The following is a 25,369-nucleotide window of genomic DNA, read 5'->3' on the forward strand; positions in this document are numbered from 1 at the left end:
GTTGATAATTTCCGGGGGTTGCCAGACTCTTGTGGAGAATAAAGTAAATTAACATATTATAGACTGGGGAATACTTTTTTACATTACATTGCATTGCATGTCACACTGATAATTCAAAATAGATGTTCTTGAGTGTTTGTAAGAGACAAAGTGTGCATGCACATGGCTTCTGATTCCTCTGCCCCCTCAAGTGGTTGCCAGTTTGATGCACTAGCTAACATTGCTAACGCGAGCGAGCAAACATTAATGTTGCTAACACTAGATAGCTAACCTTAACGTAGCTAACATTAACATTACTAACGCAGGCGAGCTAGTGTTAGGGCAGTACTATATGCGGGGCACATACTGTGGAACTCAGCCAGTATAACTTTTTTCTTTTCCCAAACTGGCAACTGAAAAGAATCTCGATTGCTGACGAAACACAGATACCCAGTGACACCAACGACGTTATACTATTTGCTCACAAACCTTGTAAGAAGCTGGAACCAAATGTCAGACTTCTAACGCAGAGATAAACAAAACAAAAATTTAGGACCCAGCAACATTTTTAAAATTATTATTAATAATTCACAATCATAATAATGTTTTTAAGGAATAGAGATTTTTTTATTCTGTACTTTTCTACAAGCTCTTGAGATGTATTATTTACAATTTTTTTTTTCTACATACAGTGTTATCAATATGACCTTATTTTTGCGGGTTTGTGATTTGAAAAGGTTGAGAACCACTGCTATAGACAGATGTGATTCAATGTCACCATAAAGTTTCAGTTTTCCTGTAAAAATTATAATCTTTATGGCAAGTTTTTGCCTCCAAACAAATATACATTAAAGGTTAATTTATTCTTTTTTTATTCATTTTAACTTCATCATACTAAGTCATTCAGTTGGACTTGGTCAGCAGAAACCCCATTGTATGGACCAGAGGAGGCACGAGAGAATTACCTCTGACAGGCGGAGCACTGCGAGCTCCCAGGCTGCCTTCAAAAGTACAACAAAACATCCACGCTGATCTGCTTAGCCATCCTGCCCCTCAACCCCCTAATGTAAAAGGGCAAAAGAGCTCCTGGGCTTAGGCTCTCCCTCTTACCCTAACTTAACAAGATGTCCCCCTACTCGCTCTCTCTCTCTCTCTCTCACACACACAGACACAATATGCACACACAGGCACACACCTCCCAAACCCCAAACCACTAACCCTCAGACCAATCTGTCTGTGGCACTAAAGTATTATTAGACTTACACACTCTCAAAGGGGAAACAGTGAGTGCTGAGAGCTGGAAGATGAGATATGCTACAGGGGCTACTAGTTCCATTAAAATGGCATTCACTGGGGCCTTTGTTATCATCGGCCCTGACGTTTTCAGGATGTAGTGGGACTTGCTGATCCATGACCATCTCATCTATCTTTCAGGATTTGAAGGAAGTCGGTGTGAAATTGACACCAATGAGTGTAGTTCAAATCCATGCCAGAACCAGGGCGACTGTGTGGACCGGGTCAACAGTTACAGGTAAAAGAGCGTTATCCATAACCAGCTTTTCATTTCTAAAGAGTCGAGAGAATGTCAGTTGTACTGATGGACTTTAAACATTAGTAAATCCAGAGTGTCAGAACCAGTAACCATCATCCCTGTGCAGGTTTCAGACCATTATACTCTCATTTTGATGTCGATTACCCTGAGTTAATAGATTTGTTCTGAGCTCATGCCCTTTTTTAAATGTATTTTTAATGGATTTAGTGCCGTAGCATTTCAGGTTGAAATTAGGTCAAATTGTCATGCAGGCTTTGGTTTTAGTTAAAGAGCTCAAATCCGGGCCTTCATGTTAAAACCTGTATGTGCAATCACGCTAAATATGATGTGTAATTAATATCATTAAACTTGTATTGATTTTGTCTCATTCTGTGCATATGCCAGTGGGAAACAGATAGATCTTCTTTTTCCCATCTGAGACAAAATATCAATATTAATGATTTTTTCTCTTCCAGCTGTGATTGTAAGATGGGATTTTCTGGCCTTCACTGTGAGGAAGACATCAATGAGTGCGCCTCGAGCCCTTGCCACAACACCGGCGTTTGTCAAGACCTCGTGAACAAGTAAGTATGAATGTATACTCCTTTATTCCTTTTTTCATCGTGTGCATTGAAAAAAACAAACGACAACACATAGCCATAACGGCCAGGCAGGATAAATTTCCTGAGTTTGATTTGAAAGCCAAATGAACAAAGCACATTCAAAGAAAACGCAGGAGGTTGCGGTGCTCCGCTTCAAAGTGTTCTGGTTTATATAACTAGCCCGTCTTCATCCTTGACACACATAAGCTGCAAGTCTAAAGACAAGAGAGCGAATTCAGCAGGAACACATCATGTATCTAGATTGGGCTTTACTCCACTGGTGCTTCTCTCTGCTGTGCTTAATGGGAGCCCCGGGGCTTCCAGGCTTAGTCGGACAGATGGGTAGAGAAGTCCCAGGGCCAATTTGAGTCCTAAATGGTTTGTCTCCAGTTTGTCTCCCGTCATGATTTCGCTCCCATGTGACCTGGCCCCGCTCAGAGCGCTCTCCCTGATTGCACAGTCCAGGGAGTTCACATCAGGTGTGCTTTAACCTCGCTGCCCACCGCAAAACAATTGCGCACTGCTATCTGCTACACTGCTATCTCCGTCTCCCTGACCCAAGGAGTCCATTGCTACCACGACGATGAATTGGTATGCCCACTGAGACCTCGCTGTCTTACATTTATCCTTCTTTTTTCTTAAAAAACTTTGAAAATAAATAGAAAAGAAAACATGTTCTAAATGTGTTAATTATCATGTCCCACACCAGTCCAGCCTTTAAAATTTACATAAAAGAAAACATGACAGTAAAAATCGTTTAGCATATTACAGATATGTAATCTGATGTAACTGATTTACTGATGAAACATTATGTTTGACTAATCAGAAGATGTAGTTTAAATTTGAGCACAGAGGTGCCTAATGGCATGTTTTCTTATTATCTCACTGACAGGATAACGATCTCCTCTGAGGTGTGTGGTCAGGGGATATTAGACCCCACCGACAGCCGCAGAGAGGAATTTGAATTGAGTAAACCACATTATTGGACAGGTTAAGCTCTTCCCGTCAGTAATAAGTCTTCAAACACAGCTCAAATTAAGTTACATACGGCGAGGCTTAATTACTGTCATACTGTTGGTTTTCGTGTGGGGAGCTGCCCGGTCAGTTTGAGAACAGAAAGCGGGTATTAATCTGCAGTTTGTCGTGTCAGGGTTTGGAAAACCACGCCGTCTATCAGTCCTTAAAAAAGGCTTGAAATGTCTTTAATTCATTTTTTAAAACACATATTAGTCCTTAAAAGTCATTAAATAGTTTTACATATGAATTTGTGAGCTGTCAAATGCAGCAAACATTTTATCTAATTTAATTTATCCATTTTATGTAATTCCTTTGTCAAAATGAGTCCAGCCCTTCAGCATGAAAGTCCTATTTCTGATACAAATCTTTAAACCTACAACTGAACCTACTACTGTCCTTTTACTTCATACTTGCATCTACCTGTTGGCAAAATGTAGATTAACCTGGCTAAACCTGACTAAAAAAAAACGTATTCCAACATAGACTATACATATAGCCCTGACCATAAATATAGTTCTCGAATAATAAAAACTTTATTTTACCAGAATTCAGTTTTAAATTTGGTTTAAATGTATCAGTTTAAATGTCTTAGAGGAGCACTATGAAGTTTTGGGGAAGAAATTTTAGTCAGAAGAGGAAGATCTTCATTGACTGTTTTTTTATGCCTAAACAAAGTAAATAAATGAACTGTTTTGTTTTCATGACTGAATAAACTGAATAAACAAACTGACCTTAAAGAACAACACCATTTTATACTGTTTTACTTTGTTTATATGTGGCGGACCCTGCCACCTTTCTAGCTTCAAACAATGTTCTGGGACCTTATTTTCCTCTGAGAACAGCTTGTTCATTCAGTTATGGAAAATATTTCTGAGTTTGTATTATCACCTCATTAATATTGTAAATTCTGAGTTTGAATTTCTTCCCCAGAACTACAAAGTGGCCCTTTTAATAAAGCATTTAATTAAGTCATAAAAATCACAAAGTACACTCTTTTAAACTATTAAATGTCTTTATTGTTACAACATGGTTATGTTTGCATTAAAAACGAACTCTGGCGCATTCCGGCTTCAAGCCTTTGTCACTGAGTCAAACAAATCTTAAGGAGCAAAAGGCTGTATGTAGTGGTAATCCACCGTTAGGATTGCTGTGAAAATAAAGAAATACATTTTAATAGTTTAAAAGAGAGAGCCTCGAGGTTTTTTTTTTTTTGTGATTGTTATGTCTACATGTATCCCTATCCAGAGGGCACCTCTAACAAACCTAATTTGAGTCCAGGAAGCTTCCTTTTCTTACATGTTTTGCCTTCAATTAAGTGTCTGATACACACACATACACACCGTGACCACACACACACACACACACACACGTTTTTTCTCAAAATCATTGTGTGCAGTCTTTACTGAGAAAGATTATTTAGCTTGTTAAAGTTACAATAAGAGCTACATTTAAGAGTGTGCTGTCATTATTGTCCTTAGTCTGTTCCTCACTGCACTTTATTTCCTAATGATTGAGTGTTATCACATCTTCCTCAGGTTCCACTGCATTTGCCCTCCTGGTTATTTTGGAACGCTGTGTGACCTGGATGTGAACGAGTGTGAAGTTTCACCTTGCCTACACGAGGGCATCTGTATCAACACGCCCGGGGGCTTCAAGTGTGTCTGTCGCCCTGGATACTCAGGTAGCTCTCCTGCCCTCAGGTGACATGAAGATCAATATGAGAGTCTAAAAAGCTTACCGTGACTCCTGCGGCCACACGCCACTGAGGCAACTCTGACACAGATCTGGCTTAGTGTAAAAAAAAAAAAAAAGAAACTGTTCCACAATGCTTGCTTTTAATTAGCCCGGCCTGCCTCTGGAAGATACAGTGGCTGCTTTTCAGTAAAGCTAACAAGAGATAAATTCATGTCACCTGTTTTATCTGATGGGAACGTCTCAGTGTCTGTTAGTTGCCTTTATTTCACTTCATCAGGCTCTTTAGTCTCAGAACGCTATTGTTGTTTTACCTCAGTCCATTTGTCTTATTTTCCACTCAGACGACTATCAAGCTATTTTAGCGCCCGTGTGTGCGTATGTGTGTGTGTGCACTATCTAAAGCCGATTCCTGTCAGGTACTGGGAAGATTAATTTCATTTGTCTTCCACACTGTATCATCAATTTATCCTTCCCCAGTTGAGAGAGGGGGGAAGTCTCTGAGGTATTGCTACTCTGGAGAGCCGAACCTGACACGCATGGCCCAATTCCCACAGAAGCGGCTTTTATTATTAGGCCTAGGCACAGCATAGTACAAGTCATTACTTTTTCTGTTGCTCTAAGCTCATCTGAGGAAACAGGGTTCCCCAAGAGAGCAAGCGGCCAGAGGATACAGTTTGGATTGGCTCAAACCAACTAGAACTCATACAAAATATTTGCTCCAGTAACATGTGTAACAGCGTTGCAACTTTTCACAAAGAGCTCCGCCGCTGCTGCTGCTGCGGTAGCTCCTTGTTACTCACTTTTTAGTTTAATAGTAAATTTTCCATCGTCTTTTCAGGGTGATTCATTGCATCATGTTTTTGCATCCTGATTGGAAATGACTGAAATGTAATTCTGCTTTGATGGCGTCACGTGTCATCTCTTCTACCTTTGAAGCACTGTAACTTGTTGTGTCACTTGATGGTATCATCATATTATTTGCTCCAGCCATCAGGGGAGTGGAGGGGTGTTTTTTTGCATCTCCAATGCCAACATTCATTTTGAGTGGAACAGTTGAAGCTGCTTACTAATACATCAGTCTGGTGCTATATCTACTCACTTTCGTGGATGTGATTAAGCTGTAATGACACTTCATTCCCGCGTGCGTCACTGTCCATATTGAATTTTCTCAGTGGTTGGTCAGTGAGTCAGTCAGTCAGTGCGTCGGCTCTTTCATTAAATCATCTGGTTCTAACAGCTGATTACCTCAAATGATGCTATATTTTCTTGTAACATTGAAGCTGTGTTCTGATATGGAATGAATAAACCTAACAACCTAACAATATTTTTAGCCTGGCAAGCTGGCTAGAAAGTCATACATGTATGTAAATCTAGCTGTAATTCCTTTAATTAAAACAAACTTGATTTACTGCTATTTGCTTATTAGCTAACATAAGTAAGGGTTGCAAGCATCTAACCATAAAGCAAGGAATGTCTGTCTGTCTGTCTGTATGTGACTTTAATATCTCGGCAGCCGTTCATCCGATCTACTTCACACTTGGCAGGTTTGTTGCTGAGAACCCACAGAAGTGCAGTGTCAAATTTGGTACAATTTGGACACACGACACATTCAATATTTGTACATTTTGAATAAACAGCAAACATCAGTAGCAGGAGCATGGCTTCAGGGCTCTGCAGACTGAAGGTGAGTTTACACGTGATCCCTCTCACTTGATCTCACGGGGAAACTAGATTGTCTATCGTTGCTTGGCAGCACTGTAAGGTACTCCTGGATAACTTTGTGGTTTTTATGTTTTTAGATTTTGTATTATTTGTTGCACCAGGACCATTTATCTCCTCATTTGTTGTTTTAAATTCATCTGTTCATCTGTATTTGGTGGCCACAAACAGAATCCTTTTTATGGCCACCGAAATCCTGGGGCCGTTCCTGTGTTCAAGCTTTGAAAAATAATTGAAGCAAGAAGCCGACAAAATGTTTTATTCACATTTCTGAGACTTCTGCAGCTTCTGTCATCATGGTTTACCTCTCTAAAAGTCAGCACGCTCCGCTTAGACAGAAGACACTGAGATTAATCTGGCGCCTTTTTTATCTTGTATTGCTTTTCACTTCTCAGCAAGTCGGGTGTCAATATGAATCACTTGTCCAATAGCAGTTTTTAGTTATGGCTCTAACCTAATCATGTGTATTTATGCTTTATTTTTGTCATTTTGTGTTGACAAACACTATAAAGGATGTCATATTTTATACTGCAGCAGTCTTGGCAGCTGCTTGGATCTGAGCTGTCTGATCTTTATTTAGGATGTTTTTGTCTAAAAGGCCCTGCAATCCCAATAATGTATAATTTAACTGTACATGGGCGTTGTGTTGTGTACCGAGGTCAGAAGTCATTATAGAGACATGATTAATGGGTAATCTCGTTTATATAAATCACGCCTTAAGCACACTATTCGTCACCTTCTCTTTTCTCTTCTTCACCCATCATTAAGGAGCGTGTTCCCTTGAGTGATGGTACAGTGCAATCAGCACATTGTTGGATGATGATGTTCTGGCCCTCGCAGTGTTGCTTGGCTTCAGTAAATTCAGTCGTTTGCCGGCTGAACTTGATAAATAATATTTGTTCTCGACAGAGATCTGTTGTTTGGAGATGTAGTGCACATTTAATGTGAATGAAATAGAACGTTCTGCTCGTGCAAACATCACAATCGATTTTACTAATAGTGTCAATTGAAGATCGAGACGGCTCTTGTGTTGGCACATGACTTACACGTGGGTTTTCGGGCTGTGGATTTAAATGTTTTTGAATTATCATCTTAGAAACAGAAGCATTAGCAGTACAATGTCTCAAGAAAACAGCCAATTTAATTTTCAGGGCTTATCACAATTAAATCCAGTTGTTTTGATTTCAGATTATCCCTCTCTATCTAATCTGTCATGCGATATCGAACAAGCAAGACACTTTTCAGCCTAGTTGTAATTACTGGTATTTGTTCAAATTAGTAAGTATTAGAGATTTTAAAGCCTTTGTTGGTCAGTCTGCGGCTTTAAATATTCAGTATGTAACTCCATGTCTCATTTATAGTTCACTTTAAGATATAGTGTAAAATGCCAGCCCAGGATCTTAAAGGATTTTATGACTTTTAACCTAAATAAAAACATTAAAAAACACATAAGGGAAGCGTCAGTCTGTGGATAATGTGAATAAGAGGTATCATAAAATATGTGTATTAAATAAAAAAGAGCTTTTCCTTGGATCATTTTTTACTTATTGCTTCATTTCCTTTGTCACACTTGTATATTAAATTCCCCATAGTTCATTTTCTGTCACAGCTCTCTATTAATATTTTGGGCTCGGGGATTGTTTTTAACCTTTGCGCTCGAGAAGTGTGAATTTTCCAGTTGCAGTATATCTCTCCTCTTCGGCTAAGCGAAAGAAGTTATCAGTTTGGCACAAGAAAGGAGTCGTTTCACACCCTGTAACGAGAGAAAAATGATAGATTTTGTGTACACTAAAGCAGTTCATTTATTCTCTTTCATGGTAAAACACGGCAGGCAATAAATAGATTCCTGCTCCTGTTGTCACCATGTTTGTTTACATCTGTCTCAGCCCACAGATGAAAAGCGAACCAAATGATTAACGGCAATCAGTCATAATTTCTCATCTCTCGATTCTTGGAGTCCCAAATTGCTTGTGGGGGTAGTAGGTAATCTTTTCACCACTTAATCAAAAAAAACATCACAAAAATGCTTTGTAGAAACGGGTTGTAGAATTTACTGCAACCCATTTATTAATGTTTAAACTAGTCACTTGTGTGGATATCTTTGAGCCGTACTTGCTATAACGTAGATACTTTAATCAGTCATCGGAGTGTTTTCCTAACGTGTGTTCTGATTTTTTGGCAGGGGGGAGGCTAATTTTGACAGCTTCCGTTATCTGGCGTTTCCTTCACAGCGTGAACCCTCTCCGCCCTCGTCATTTCCTCTGTGATCTTGTTGCTATTTTTGTGAGGCCTGTATAAATAATGGATATCATCAACCCCCTGTACCAAGCTGACTTTCTTAAATGCATTTGATGGACAGTGAAGACTTATGATAAATTGTTCGGAGGATAATTCAGGCGTTTCCTTATAGTCAGCATGTTTGGCGCAGTACAGTTTGTATGGAGGATTGTGCCTTCGTAGATGTGGTACTGTGTAGTCAAAGCTGTTATTATGAACAGGATATGCAGCGCTGAGAGTATGTGACACACTTTTCCATTAGTTCAGTGCTGCACTTCACTGAGTTTTCTCAGGGACATTAAAGGGGCCATCTATTGTTCTAACATTCGCTGTTCTCTTAGTCGGCTCTGGTCGTGCATATCATGTTATTATCACTTTACACATTTCTCTTTTTAAAATGCTTTTCGATTTATGTACCTATTTTTTTTCAGGTGTTCTTAAAGGGTAAATTCACATAAATTACAAAAAACGCATTGTTACACTGCTTTCACGACTCGCTAAGGAGAAGACAAAATCAGTCATTCCTTTTCAGGGTTTTGTTTCACTATTATTTGTTTTACACACATGCAGGCCTGAAATACGCAGGTGAGGTGTCAGAGCTCATATGTCAATAGAGATCTGTGGCAATATTTGTGCTTCATATAACAAACTGATTCTGTTCTCATTCATTACTCTCAGCATATCACATAATCCCCGTCAGTCCTTTAAAATTCAAATAGCTGTTTGAACAAGTTCACGTTTAGCAAACTAACATGGTTGAAAGTTCCAGCAGGAGATAATATCACAACTTAATGCTTTGATTCAGTTTCTACTTAGCGGAAGCCGCAAACCTGATAATTAAAGTTAATGCCAGCGAGAAACTAAAGGATGTTTCCGCGTGTAATAATTAAGTGAAGTGTCAAAGAGCATTATGAGACATGAGTTAAAGCCACTTTGAATTATACATCTCATAGCGCACAGTTTTCATTAAAAGCATTCGAGGTCTGCTGTCGGTATGAGAATAAAACTATACAAGCAAGAGGTAACATGAGGTTAAAAAAAAAAAACAAAAGGACAGAGCTACAGAACCAAGATAATGCAATGCTGGTTGCTAAAAACAACACACTCATGTCTACCATCCCTGACAGTCTGAGATCACTTTGTATCAAAGAGACCAGAGAGGAAAAACATGTCATTTTGGTGAGGCAGCGTGCTCACTGCTGGAGGACCGCTCTGGTTGTTTAGCATCTTTTAGTCTGTAAGTTTAGATGCTAGATTGCTAGATCATTTTCACAGCTGCGTTTGATTTGTTGACCCAAACTTCAATCAGATACTTCTGGACAGACAACACTTATCCGGGATGTGATGGATCTAGTGTCTCAGGTTTAAAGTTGCTGCAAGTGTTGCCGTCATTTGAGTTAACTTCCTGTCAGTTTTGCATTTACAGTGCCTTCCCTCCTCTCTACATCAACATATGAACGTGCGGCGGTAACCGGCCGGCACTATGTAGTTTTGGAGAAGAAATTCAAAGACAGAATTTTAATTTAATTTACAATATTAATGAGGTCATAACACAAACTAGAAATATTTTCCATAACTGAATAAAGTTAGAAGTTGTTCTCGGAGGAAAATAACCTTTCCAGAACACTGTTCCACCAAAAATAAACAAAGGAAAAAAGTATGAAATTGTGTTGTCAGTTTGTTTATTTAGTTTGTTTAGGCATTAAAAAAATAATCAGTGAATGCAGTACAATTCGCTTCTAAGTAAAATTTCTTTCCCAAAACAACGTTGTGCACCTTTGGTGCCTTTACAAGTCGATTTTCACATTGGATAACAGTGTTTAGTTTGGCTAACAATAATTTAAGGAATGCTTTACAGATTTGTAGTTTTTGGGGTTTAACATTTGTAGGTTTTCATTCATCACTCTCTAGTCTAGTCTCAGAAGTCTTTGTAGCCACTGCCTGATACACAGTAGATTATCTTTGCCATATACTTCAGAAGCACTCACATTGAAGAGCCATACTGATGCATTTTGTCAGCATCTTTCCTCGTTGCAGTAAACAAACCCAGTGAATTCCTTTGTCAAACGAACAAAACTGTGTGAAAATGGGACCATGTCCGGGAGCATGTGCACTGTGCAGTGATGTCTCCGGAGATCTAAAATGCAGTCGCAGAGTTTTTGCAGAAAATATCAAAACCAACTCAGCCTTTTAATGAGTAGACTGTTTGTTTAGTTTATAAAGGCCTTGCAGAGATGTTTTGAGGTTAGAAACTAAAATGTAATCACAACTGCTTCACCACGTCTAGAGCCAGTTGTCCGTTGTCGTGACTGCCCCCCAACCACACATCCTTTTGTGATGTTTGTTTTTATGTGTTTTTGTAAACAGCACTAAAAGAACCTCTCTCTTATTAAATTGTTGAATATGTAACGTCTAACCAAAACACGCTTCATTTCCCAGGGCCACGGTGTGAAGGTAACATCGATGAGTGTGCTTCTAACCCATGCCAAAATAATGGGAGATGTATTGACGCTGCTAATCGATACCGCTGCTTGTGTCCTGATGGCTTCACCGGGCTCCACTGCGAAACCAACATTGATGAATGCACAGCAGCGCCTTGTCTTCACGGGAGGTACAGTTTTCTCACTGCCTCTGAAAGCAGAAACACTGCAAATTATGCAGAATTATTTTTAATTACACTCCTTGCCGGCGCAGTGAGTGGAGACATATGTCACATGTTGTAAGGAGCTAATGTGACGCACTTACAGGTTGTCTCAGTGGTCTTTAAATTATAGTCATTAATTCTGTTGGAGGGGAAATACGTGTTCACCCAAAGGACGGTCTCTCTCTTTAGGGATTCTGCTTGAACTGTACAGTGAAAGCGTTTTATAAATGAATGCTTTTTAGTTGATTTAATTTTGGTGAATCAATTGTAACCCCGTCCTTTGTTGGTGTTCTCAGCTGTGAGGACGGGATATATTCATACTCCTGCCTCTGTGAATCTGGATGGACCGGCAGCAGATGTGAAACAAACATTGACGTGAGTTGAGCTTAATTAATAAACCTGCTTGTTCAAGAGGAATGTCTGGAGAGTTTTGCAGTCTTTGTGTGGCCTTTGGTATCACTAACTGCATTGATTTTTCTCCAAGATAAGTCAATTGAACTACCAGGATCATGTAAGCATTGTACAAATACCTGATTAAAAGAAATTGCTAATGCTTAATTGATCCAAGCCACAGCTTGTGCTGGGCTCCAGAGATAAAACGCTGAGTTGCTTACAGAGTCTCTAGGAGCATTAAGTTCAATGAATAATCTGATCAACCGCTTTTTAACTATGAAAAATTCATTCCGAGCCAAAGTCGTTATTTTTGTAGATGGCAAATCATCCTCTATTAAGGTTGCATCTGTTCAAATATTCAGTATTATCGGTACAGTGCCTCACTCCTGTAAGCCTTTGATGTCTCTTCATTCACAGGACTGCGCTCCCCATCCCTGCTTGAATGGAGGCTCGTGCGTGGATCTCATTGATAAATATGCGTGCTTCTGTCAGGATGGTTACACAGGGAAAACTTGCGAGATTGATATAGATGTCTGCAAGACATCTAATGTCTCACTGTGTTTCAACGGGGCCTCCTGCCTTGACGACGAGGGATCAAACTTTACGTGCAGGTGAGTTGGTCCACTGTTGAAAGTCTTTTTATTGTCGGCAGAATGTCCTGATCTGTTTTCTGTGTCTGATGAGTGTAAACTTCAGTGCCTGTTTAAAGTGTTTCAATGCCAACAGCGTAGCAGGGCACTTTATGTGTGATGTGTGTAAGTCACAGTCTGTTGTTGTATGTGTATGGAGGTGTACTACATTATGCTTTTTCTCTCTCATTATATTATTGTTCTTATGTTATGTTTGTAGTGTAGTCTTAGCCGATGCAGGCTAGGTACCCTCTAGTGCATTACACTGTGATTGGAACAACACGGCCTGCTGGAGCCTTGAGCAGAGGCTGCGCAGATGATTAAAATTTGTCTTCATGCACAGGACATTTAAACTGTCTTGACTTACCTAAATGAAACATAGACAGTTTGATTGTTTCATTATACCATGAGCTTAACTTCTCCTCTGAGCTGCATTCGTCCAATCACATCTTTTTGACCGTACCAAGGCAAAGACCGAGCCTCAAAGATGAGCACCACACTTTGCAGCCAATTTGACATTGACATAGGTCAGACACGTGATGCACTGGGGCCCAAAAATACTCTTTCCCATAAGACTACATTGTGAAAGAAGCAGCTGTAAAACGGCGAATCAATTTTTTTTAGCGTCATAACCCCATCGAAATGACTTACTTCACTATCATAATTTGATCCACTCAGTCTGATAACATTTGGAAAGTCCACAAGAGCCACGCCATTAAATCATTTCATCCTTATTCAAGTGCGCCACTGAGCAGCTTTCATCGGAATAAACTGGGCTCTGCTTCCAACACTGTTTCCAGTTTCCAAGAGTTTTCAGTTTTAGTCTCCTTTTTTTTTTGGAACCATTGCAAAACTGAAAATACCACAGCAAAAAATGTAAGGAATGCTCGAAGCTAAAGTGATCTTTAATCATTAGCATGCCCGGCTAACTAGATTACTAGTAGTGCCTGAGGGTAACCTCATAGGCCAAAAGGCACATCATTCACTAACGGTGGTAGATTAGTTTGAGGGGTTGCAGGTTGCATTGAAAAACCCTCTTATCAAACTAATGTTAATGTTAGCTTAATTAAGACTATGGTTACAGCTGCAGGTGCTGGCTAGCATTAAGAAGCCTGCTTTTGTCTATTTCAGTCAAGCATCTATTAATTAAACTGTAAACTGCATATGTGCCATGTGAGACTGGAAGGCAGTAATTAAAAGGAAAGGGTTTAGTAAAAGGTCAATACACAAATATCCAGGAGTTGTTGTTGGCAGGTGCTGGTAAAATTTGAAAAATGAATTCAAGTCTTAATTTGCATCCTTCCCTATCCTTCCCTATCCTATCCTATTCTATCCTATCCTATCCTAACCTATCCTAACCTATTCTTTTCTATTCTATATTGCTTGTCTCATAACTTAACATGCATCCTGTCTTACGTGAATGTTGGTGCAGCATGTGCACTCACTCGCAGTCCTCCATGTTGGTCGCAAGTGAAACATTACTTTTTAATTGCTGACACGCTCTCCCTTGAGTGATGAAGTGTATCTGGGTACAAGGTGTATGTAGTAAGAGTGTGCAGATTTGACACAGCAGCTCCCCGGATGCCTTACAGTTAATTACATTGTCTAACCTTGTGCTGATGGGCTGCTGCTCAGTGTCATGATTTAATGTATCCTGGACTACCGCGACTCCAAATAGGTTGGTGCACAGTACAGTATGAACACAGTGGATTGCTACTGTCTCCTGCTGTCTCTTTTGCTTCATTGTATGCATACAGTAGTTGTGCATATATTACAGGGATGTACTGCAGTGTATATTGTACATTTAAAGATAAATGTGTTCAAGGACAAACTTAGTGAATGCACACGTTTTATGGCTAACTGTGTCCTTTAGAGTCCTGCTGATCTGCAGTATGATAAATATGCCTCGTGTGCTCTTTCCAGAACAGAGGATTCTTTTGCAGAAGTTGGACATCAACATACAGTGTGTGATTAGTGCTTTATTAACTGGTTATTGGCCCTATTTAGATGCAGTAATCGTAATAGTTGTTCGATTTGGAGCTTTATTTACAGACATGATTAAAGAGATGTGTACATTGCTGATGTAAGAGAAGCATTTTAGACCAACAAAATACGTCAAAGGAGACCTATTAGGCTTTTTGGGTTTTTTTCCCCTCCCTCAATGTTTTACATGTTCTCTTGCATGTAAAAGATCTTGAAAGTTAAAAAGGTCAAAGTTCGTACCAACAGAAGCTCCTCTCTCACACAGAAAACACCGCTCCTGAAATGCCTCGTCAGTAGTCCCGCCTTTAATTCCATGACCTAGTGACATCACACTACATCAGCGTGTCACACATTTGCATATTTTACGCCTGGCGGCTAGTTTGGCATGTAAAAATTAAGTTGGTAAAGCCTTGTTGTTGTTAGCTGTGCTGGTTCAGGCATGCTTGAGCTGACCAATCAGAGCAGACTGGGTATTTGGGAGGGGGGCCTTTAAGAGATGGGAGCTAAAAAAGAGAGCGAATACAGAGCTGCAGCACTGGACAGTATGAGAAAACTGATGTGTTTGTTACCATTAAAAGCATGTAAACCTATTCTAGTAACCCAAAATTTTATCATGAACCTTAAAGTGAGAATAATATTTCTCCTTTAAAAACCGTGTAGCTGTCATAATAGTAATGTGGTATTGGTGAAGAGATTTGTCATCCAATTTCTGAGCATCAGCTCACTGTACGGACTTTTGTTTTTGGTGGAGGAGGCTTCACATTTGAAGATATTTTGAGAGGCGACCATGTTTTCAAATCCACATATTTGTTTCCACTTCAATGAGGAGGATTTGGTCAGGCTAGTACACTGACTAATGGTCTGAAATATAAAATCAGTCATGCAGTAGTTTCCAGACCGTCTACAAAACTTGAAATACAGTGTTGTTTTATCTGCATGTGCATCTGAAGTGGTGCTTATTCAATTCTGCACCTGTTCAGCAAATGGCCTCAAAAGCACTCGATTCGCTCTCTGTTATAGTGGTCAGCAAAGAGGTTATGCATGAAACCCCTTTGCTCATGCTCAATTGTTGCATGAGTAAAGCATCCATGCCGCACAAATCTAGGTTTACAGCAGAAGACACATTCTGGAAGAGGAAGGTTGTCATTTCTTTTGGTGAATTTGAGAATCTATTTTGTCGCTTTTCCTCTTTTCTGCACCTGTCACCTTTTCTGATGTCAAATATTCCCAAAGATGTTCGGTGGGTTTGAGGTCTGGTGACTCTGAATTGGAAATCCATGCGAGCCAGCAGACCTTGGTCTTCCTTGGCCTCAGGTAGCTTTGATGCATGATCAAGCTCATTGTCCATCTGGAAAATGACTGCGCCTCTTCAAAACTCTAAGCCAGTAGGGATGACATCTGCAGAATCGAGTGGTACCTCTCTTTGCTCAAGGTGTAGCTTATCCCGTGCAAATCACCAACCCCACAACAGAAAGCCATTACCACACCAAAATATTTCCACTTTGTTTGCCTGTGGATTTTATGCACTGCTGAATTAATCAATTCTGTTTTATCTCCCCGTCAAATAAGGTCTTTAATTTTAAGTTTGGGATCTGTGAACTCAACTTGAGTTTTCAACAGGGGAGTTTCTTGGTTTTGTTTGACACGCTGGACCAGGTTTTGTCAAAGAAAGGAATTAGCAGTAATGATAACACATAGAGGGCCGTATTGATTTAGTCCAACCATGGACAAAACAACCAGGCCCTTAGCTTGAGAGCGGTGCATTGGTAACATCATCTGTTAAATACGCAGAACAGTGTTTTCTCTAAACTTGGTTCAGGTGCTGGAAGTGTCACTGTTGTTTGTGGATTTGTTTTTGGATTTATTAGGAATATTTAGCTGACAATGCACAGTGTAAACTCACAAGTAACTATCCATTTTTTGGGAGAGCATCTGGATGTGAAGAGTTGAGTTGTACAGTACATAATGCATAAAAGCAAAAATGATATGTAAAAGTAACAACAAAAGTAAGTAGTTCAACTGTAGGAACTAGTGGTAACAGCACATGCAGTTTAAAGGTGCACTATGTAAGCATTTTGGTTAAAAGTATTAAAAACTAAATAAAGTTAACAGCGGAATTTTAAGAAATGACAGTCTGTTGTGATTATTTACAGTATTAAAGATGGGACTGCTAGCTGAACATCTAACTGAGCTTACTAGCAAATGGCAGCTACAGTTAGCAGCAGTTGGCGGTTACTATGGTGATATGCTGCCACCTAGTTGAGTATGAATTCAACAGATTAGCAGATCTTACATGTTGCACCTTTAATATTACAGGCCGCAAAGTTCTCTAACTAAAACTATTCTTGTAATAATAAAGAAGTCAGGCTGTTGGACCTCATTCTGCGAGCCGATCTTATGCTGCACACTGCGAACAGCAGGTCACAGTGAAAAGAGTTGGTTACCTTGGTGGGACATTGGAGTTGTGCAGCCTGTCGCCTGCAGCTCTTCATCTAACACCTCACTGTGGCCGCTCCTTGTTTCATTACTCCCTGCAAGATTTCAAAGTCAACAAATGCCAAAAGTGACTGTTGTCTTGTTCTAAAGACAAACTTGTGATGAATGTCAGCACTATGCTGGGCTGGATCCAGGCATAGGCATTCAAGAGACATGCCTTAAGGGCCTTATCGTCACCAGGGGCCCCAGACAGATGAGAAAAGAACTGCCGGCAATAATTAATGTTAAACATTGAAAATATTTTAAAACTCTAAAAGAACCTCTGGTCTACCATTTTATTTTTCAGTGTTTATACATGTGTTCATTCATTTTTAAAGCAGCATTATGTAGAAATTGTCATTTTGTGCAGTTTTGCCCTGCACAGTTTCTGAGTGCAACACCACTGTCATAAATAAAAATCCCAGCTCTGTAACAATTTGTCAGACGTAATGTAGGTGCTAACTACAAACAAAACTCATAATGTCATGACAATGTTATGTGTTGAAAATGTGTATGTTGAAGTAAACATGTACGCTGCGATCCTACCCTCTCACTGAAGTTACATAGTGCAGAAACAAGTGATGGGGGGGCGGAGTGGCTGAGACAGAGACCGAGACACCATTCACCCTATTACAAGACACTGTACCATCAAAATGATTTTGAAGCTGTTATTTTAAAGTTTAAAAAGTTGCATTATGTTGCTCTAAACATACATAATGTCAGCTCTACTTACATGGCTAACCAATTGCGTGTGATTACAGAAATATAAATAGATAAGCTAAAATATATACCTAACTAGATTAATGAATATAATTTGAATTAAGTTGTTTTGTTTGTTTATTAAATATCAAAATGTGGGTACAGGGGGCCCTGAAAATGTATGTCTATTTTGAGTAATATGTCTATTTAAATCCTACTCTGGCACGGAGTGCTACACTCACATTGCACTTTCTGTGACTACATCATGAGTCGACTTGTGTTTCCTCACTTGAATACTTTATCTGTGATGCTGCACTAGTAGGAAATGTTTGTTTGTTTGGTTTGCACAGTAGCTTAATATATTCGTTTTGTTTTTCAGAGAATGTAGAGACCAACATCCAGTTTGTAATCCTGCACATTTAGAAATATTGAATTACTTCAGCCATTTGGCCATAGGGTCAATCACCATTGTGTTACCTCATTTGCCTTTAGATTTAGACATTTATTTCAATAAAAATTTTTGAGATTATCACTTTAATCTAGAAATGTAGATGTAACAGAAAGTAGGTCGTTATGATGTAGGTGTAATTTGACATATGCTAAAGAACTGAATAAAGTCACTTGGTATAAGTGTATGAGTGGGTATAGGTGAATTTATATAAGCGTATAAATTCACTTCATGAAGCGTTCCACTCATTCATTGCAGAAAAATAAGAGCTGTAGAAATCATTGGAAGTGAAGACTGCCGTGACAAACATTGTGTTTTTGACCGTGACTGTACACTGTAGTGTTGTGAAATATTACAGGTATATACAGTAGATAACATCGCTGGGATGTGACTGTAAAACAAACGGATACATTGTAAGGCCCCACATATCCACTGTAAGAATGTTACGCAGGAGCTTGAATGATGAATTTTTTAAGAGCAGTGCCTTTTTAAAATACAACAATGATGTGAATGTTTAGCCTTGGAGTATTGCTCGCTCCCAATGAGCCAGCTGCTTATAAAGAATTAATTTTTTAGGTAAAAAAAAATAAAATATAAATAAAAAAACCCTTACATCTCTGGATGGAAAATGCATCTGTTAAGGTTACAAGTTATTACTGATGAGAAAATGTTTCTGTCAGGCTCTGTTATAGAGCACATGCCACTCTGCCCTTATAAAAGAGAGATATGATAATTTGATTTGATTTGATTGGATGTAATAATAGGAAATTTCACACCTAATAATAATTTGTTATGTATGAGCAGCTGGTGTCAGTGAGATTTGTTTTTTGTATAGAAATATCTTTTTATATGAATTTGATATGTTGTATACATAATATTGACGGGAGCAGCGCACATAAATATGTGTTAACCACTTTTAAATGAACCCACTCTTTATCTCATCGCCTGCTTTACTAATTCTACTTCTGTGTCCCTCAGGATTCTAAAAAAAGTCCAGTCTGTTTTTAACAATACACTCTGACGTAAGAAGCCATAACTGACTGGAGGAAAGTTTGTGATGAATAATGAAAACAAGCAGCTCTTACAGATACAGTGCGTCAGACCCGCGGGAAGGAAATGACAGCGCTGCGAGACAGTCTCACGGTTTGAAAGTATGATCTGTTTCCTTAGCTGTCCACCAGGTTTCATGGGGGATTTCTGTGAAGTGGAAGTTAACGAATGTTGCTCAGCGCCCTGCCACAACGGTGCCATTTGCCAAGATCTTATTAATAGCTACATCTGCCACTGCAGGTCAGGTGAGTCACTCAGACATTTACTTTGAAATGAGGGAACCGAAGCAGTTTATTTGCCTTTACAAGAAACCTTTGTGGCTCACGAACAAGATCACTCAGACATAGCCTGGATGGCTGTTTCACTGCGCCCCAGATGTGTTAGAGTACACCATATGTAAACCATGCTAATGCTTATAGAAGGCCCCTGTTGGATTGAAAGGGGCCATATAAAGAGTCACTAAAGGTTACCATAATGCCTACATAACTTCTGTGCCTCAAAGCCACGCAAAAGTCACCCTCTTTCCTCCAGGGAGAAATTTGTAGTCATACAGTACTAAAAAAGACAGTGATAAAAAGACGGTACAGCCTGGGCTCATTAAAATGTATGTGGCACGCTCTTTAGTGAAAGCCTTTTCTTGTCTTTGTATGTGTGTGAACCCAAAAAGAAGCAAATCAATGTAGGAGAATCTGATTGATATTCACTTCAGAGGGTGGAAGTGGGAGAGCCTGGGCTCACCACGGCACTCTGTGGGCTTTTGTTCCTGGCAGGTTGGACAGGCCTTCACTGTGAGGATGACATTAATGAGTGCCTTCCACAACCCTGCAACCAGGGGATATGCATCCAGAATGATCCGGGCTATGGCTACACCTGTTTCTGCCGTCCTGGATTTGTGGTGAGGCTCTCCACCTTGTTCCCCACCCTCCCTTTTTTTAACCTTTACTTGCAACATCATCTCCTGAGTCCTCTCGCATGTGATTGCCTTTTTCTTTATTGTTAATAGTCTGATCATCAATTGTTTGTTCCCATTGTTCATAAAATAACAGGACAAGATTTTCCTTTTTTTGTCAATTCTACTTTATATGAACACTTTACACGCCATACAGCAAGATAATTTGGCACACGTGGCACATAATAATGAAAATAATGTAAGTTGTCAGCATCAGATCCTATCTTCAATCACATTTTTTAAAAGGCCTGGTGATTGTTACATAATCTCATGTTCTCTACTCGATGCGAGCTGTTTTATTCAAGCTGTGAACATTATCTCCCGTTTAGCATCTCACCGCTGGAATTGCACCATGCATTTATAAGTTGTTTATTTTTCCTACACAGGGGAGGAACTGTGAGCACAACTATGACGACTGCCTGTTGGATCCATGTCCGGAAGCATTTTCCTGTGTAGATGGCATCAACAAGGTCAGCTGCCTGCCTCCTGTTACGGATGCTGTTCCCTTGGCGACTGTAGTCAAGAACATCACTCGCGGCCCCACACCCAGAGTGCCAACGCCAACACTCAAACCGGCACCAGCAGCTGATCAATCCACAGGTACAGACCTCACTAGGCAGGCATGTACAAACAAGCAGATGCAGCTATCTATTTTATGATCTTTTATACTTTTGCGTCGCCACACTTCAGAGGGATATCTTGTGCTTTATATTTTTCAGAGTCAGTTGTTTCCAACCTTTTTGGCTTGTGACTCCTACTGAAAAGCAGTGTCTACTTGTCACCCTTTGTCCTGTTTTAGCTGTCTAAGAGACATTTCCCTTCACATGGCTTCATCTAAATGCTTATATTAGGATAGGTATTTCAAAGGTTTTATTGACACTAATGCCATTAACCATTTTGCTCAATGGTCCAATTCTTTATCGATTCCCTTGTTGATTCCTGATACATTTCTTTAAAAAAAAGAAAGAACAAAAGTATTAAGCCTTCCTGCGTGGCACTTATGTTATTTGCACATAGTATATTTACCCTTGGACGTGCTGCTCAGTTGAGCAGCAGTGGCACTTGTGCGTGGAGAGTTACATACCGTACGTGGCATTACTGGAATTTAAGCATATTGCTGGTCTTTTCACACAAATTATCATTTATAGACATTTACCGGCACTTTCGTCATCTTCATGAATGAAACCAGGGTTGGACTGTTCCTTCCTCTCTGCCGTGACTCATTCTTGATGCAAGTTTCCAGCAGCATAGACTTATGAGTTTGTCAGTCTTTTGCCATGTGCAGTTATGTTGTCAGAAAGCTTGGAGGCACAGGATTCTGATGGATCAGACAATTTGGAACAGGTTTTTAATTCCCATCCTGATACTAGCACATTTTAGTATCTGTAAAAACAATCTAATAAAGCTCTCAGAGGGTCCATCTGTCTGTGGACTAAGTAATTTTACTTATAATTTATATTTTACTGCTGTTGTGGTTTACACCAAGACAGATGAAAAAACAAAAAAGGTGAGCTGAAAAATCAAAGCCAAACAAACAAAAGGGCAAGCAGCAAAACAGGCTGGAGAAATACCAAATTAAATGATGTACAATTAAGGATGATGCTCGGGGAACGCAGGCAGGATTGGGGAAAAAACACAGGTGTCCACAGAAAAAGGGTGGAAAAAAGACAAAGACAGGAAGTGGAAAAGTCACAACAAGACACATGAGGATGTAATTTAAAAATAATAACAGGGACTTAACAAAAGCAAAACCATGACAACTGTACATTTTGCTAATAGCACTCTTATGCTTTGAGTTTAAATGGAGGACTTGTAGTTGCAAAGTATTTTACATTGTTGTATTGTATTTCTTCCACCACTGGGTATACAGTATATGCTGCACAATCATCTTTTAAGAAGATATTCAATTTTAGGTTTCCAATTGTTAAAGACGTGTTTGCAGCTTCAAAGGCTGCATATAATTAAGAAGTTCAAAGTGGTTCCTCATTTTTTTTAACTCTTCTGTGTGTTCAGGAGGGTTCGACAATAATTTTAATATTAACTCTCTGGTATGAGGAAGAACTTTGAATCAATATCATTATGAATTATATTGTAAAACACAGACTCAAGGCTTCTGGTAGGGGAATAACTGTGATGGAGAATTATTTCCCCACCACCAAGAATAGCACCTATTAGCTTAATGATAGATCAGCCGCAATATGGCAGTGTATCAACTTAAATGAATGTTTCTTAATCAAGTCAGACCTCCCATTACTGTGCTATTACTTCCATTAACATTGTGTGTGCAAGAAAGTGACACTAAATTATTTCAATTGTTAAGCCATTACACCAATCAATTTGCGCTGACGGTGGTCCAGGGATTTTTTTTTTTTTTTTTTTACAAATGACAAAGCTATCCTTCCCTTGTCCTTCCCACCAAACATTTTTACTGCACAAGGTTTGCCAGTAGTGAATAAGAAAAGTGTCCCACCGAGCCTGTAGTCCAAATGTGATTTTTAGAGCCTTTGGAACGTGGCAGGAAATGATATATTAGGTTTGATTGAGAGAATGTCACAGTTTGTGCAGCTGTGCTGGGGAAAATCCTGTTAAAGGCTAGTTTTGTATTGGCCACTGAGGTGCATTTTCTATTTCTATTTGAGGAGAATAATTTCAAAGAGTGATAAGTCCAATCATTATTTGGCTCTATATCCTTTAGCACTCAAATGACAGACACAGAACACAATATGTTGCACATTATTGGTATTGGATTCAGTCATCTGTGTGAGAGGAAGAATTGGGAGCACTGGGCAGATTGTTCTGTCCTTGACAGATGAGGTCTGTCTACCTTTGAAACTGTTCACAGAGCTGTAAAACAGACCTATTGAACACAGACGAGCTTGAACCAATTCAGTGCGACACTCTGAAAATCACTCCGTGACAAACATAATGGAGTCCTCCCCGCCGCACCTGATCCAGCCCCTCATCCGGCGCGTGCCGCACCGGTTCAGAGAGGGTTAACCTCACACACAAGCTGGTAAAGAAAAACAAACCCAAGCATCTATACACCGAAACATCCCTTTACTCTCTTACATATAAGTGTATAATCAAAGTAAATAAGTTGAAAAGTGAGAGGACCCAGAAACTCATGAGTTTATCTAACTAGGTCACCATCTAAACGCATGCGGTGCCCTTGGTGCTGCTTGAAATAGACTCAGACAGTGCTCCTTTAAACCTAAGACTGCTCCACAACCTTTGAAATACAGCAAGTCAATGGGAATTTAAACATAGAGAGGGTAGTTTATATGGTACACTCATACCAGAGGATACCATTTCCTGTTGACAACTAAATAACATGTACATTTTTTTCTATATCTTTAAAAAAAAAAAAGGGAAATCAGTTGAGTTTCAGAAGCAAACGTAACAACAAAAACTTTTTTTTGTCTCCTGGCTCTCTTTTTTTCCCCGCCATCACTGTACATGCAATGCTGAGCTCCACAGTATTTTAGCTCTACAACGTGAGAGCTGATGAGAATCTGGAAAAGGACACTGCAGGTGGAGGGAGGCTTACTGCAGCTAAGCCACGATTTGGTTGACTTTTCCTGGGAGTGATCGTACCAGCGCAGGTGAAGCCGTTATCTTTTGCGGCAGAAACGAAATTACTTAAGCTCCTCGAAAATCAACGTGATGAGTAAGAGGTTAGCCGGAGGGTCCTTTTCAAACATGCACCACCAGTCTCGGGGCAGTCACCTTGCTAACCTTCAGATTCACGTGCATGCATTTGTACCGTGCGGCGCTTGTTTATGTTAGCATGGTTTTTTTTCATAGTTTGTTTATAATTGAGTTGGCAGGGCCTGATTAGTATGCCCATAACCATTTTCATATATTCAGTGACACAATTTTGCCAGTGAGCCATAACGACATGTGCATGATGTGCACAGTTATGAATATTCATGAGTAAAAAAAGGCTCGGCGAGATGAAAAAAAAAAAAAAAAAAAAGCAGTGTCTAAATGTGTCATTTCGGCTGCAGTTTGCGGCCCGTGTGATCCTGTACAGTAACTGTCAGCGTAGTAATTTCATCAGTTATTTTTAAAACCAGACGCAGATATAATTAGACACTAGATTTGAAAAACAAAAAGCCATATTATATTTAGGATTCCATTCCTATGTACGTCCCAGCAGGATAATAATATTCAGCTGAATCTTCCTACATTGCATATCTTGAATGTAAGACATTTTCTGCCAGTACAGTACAAAATGACCTTTTGCCTTCCCCCAGGGCTCTGAAATTGCGAGGGTCCAAGAATGATCCTCAGCAGTATTTTATCTCTGTCCTGTGACAAGTTCAATCAGTCAGTCTATTACCTTCCCCAATAAATCAGGGACCAAACAGGAGTCACATCCCGGCTTTTTAAAAATAAATGGGACATTACGTCCATATCAATTACATCTCCCCGTCCAAAGTCTGTCCTCGTGTTAATTGATCTCAACTCCGTGTTTCTCCAAATTTATTTTTCTGCTGGAATATCTTGTGCTTTAACCTGACTCACATCCGCAAGCAGTCTGTGCCGCAGCGTTCATTTCTAACTTACATTAAATGACTCATTTCAATTTTCTCACCTCTTTTATGGACATGTATTAAGACCGGCCCTAATTAAATCTGATCTGAAAGATTTATGTCAAGGAATATTCCCACTGAGACTGACTTTTTTCCCCCCTTATTGAAAGTAGAAAAGCTTTTGAACAGAGTACAGTAGTGACAAAATCCCTTGTCAGCATTATTTCAGCCCTCTTTTTCCCACTACAATGAAAATACTCCTGCATAACAAGATATTGAAAGTGAAAGTTTAAATTGTCCACATTTACAATTTAGATTATGCCCGACTAGTTACTTGGAACGTTAATCTGGTGTGAGAACGTAAGGTAGTGGTTAAAACAGGAGACCTTTGAAGGAGAAGACCGAAGCTAACTGCTAATGAGGTATGATACTGCCTCCTGGCAGCAGCCTCAGACTGCATCAAAGACTACAACAGTCTAAACAAGGCTTTAAAATTAATGAATAGCTTTGTCTCTGAGGGGTAATTTTCCATCATCAGCATTGGCAAACCCCATTGTCAGGAGTGAAGCAGAAGACAGCGCAGCATTGTTGCTGCGTGCATTTATCCTCATTAATTCCCAGATCACAGTAGGTCTGCTCCCGATAATTCTCACTTTTTTTTTTTTGTCAGGAGGATTTTCCTCAGGGTATTGGTCATATAGCTCCCCAGAGGAATCAGGGTATTTAGGTTAGCTTGTTTGCCAA

The 25,369-nt window shown here is 39.6% G+C and overlaps 1 protein-coding gene across 1 annotated transcript in view; it reads left to right on the top strand.

The window, feature by feature from the left end:
* Window positions 1-25,369, top strand: part of eys (eyes shut homolog) — a 181,584-nt gene that overhangs the window by 85,279 nt on the left and 70,936 nt on the right. Inside the window, exons 26-34 of the mRNA XM_084376077.1 lie at window positions 1,414-1,510; window positions 1,987-2,094; window positions 4,665-4,810; window positions 11,260-11,431; window positions 11,761-11,839; window positions 12,275-12,468; window positions 19,262-19,386; window positions 19,912-20,036; window positions 20,477-20,690. Coding sequence (XP_084232203.1) covers window positions 1,414-1,510; window positions 1,987-2,094; window positions 4,665-4,810; window positions 11,260-11,431; window positions 11,761-11,839; window positions 12,275-12,468; window positions 19,262-19,386; window positions 19,912-20,036; window positions 20,477-20,690 — 1,260 coding nt within the window. The remainder of the gene's footprint in view (window positions 1-1,413; window positions 1,511-1,986; window positions 2,095-4,664; window positions 4,811-11,259; window positions 11,432-11,760; window positions 11,840-12,274; window positions 12,469-19,261; window positions 19,387-19,911; window positions 20,037-20,476; window positions 20,691-25,369) is intronic.

This window comes from Pagrus pagrus (genome assembly GCF_965226575.1).
Source record: "Pagrus pagrus genome assembly, chromosome: 15".
Classification (NCBI taxonomy): Eukaryota; Metazoa; Chordata; class Actinopteri; order Spariformes; family Sparidae; genus Pagrus; species Pagrus pagrus.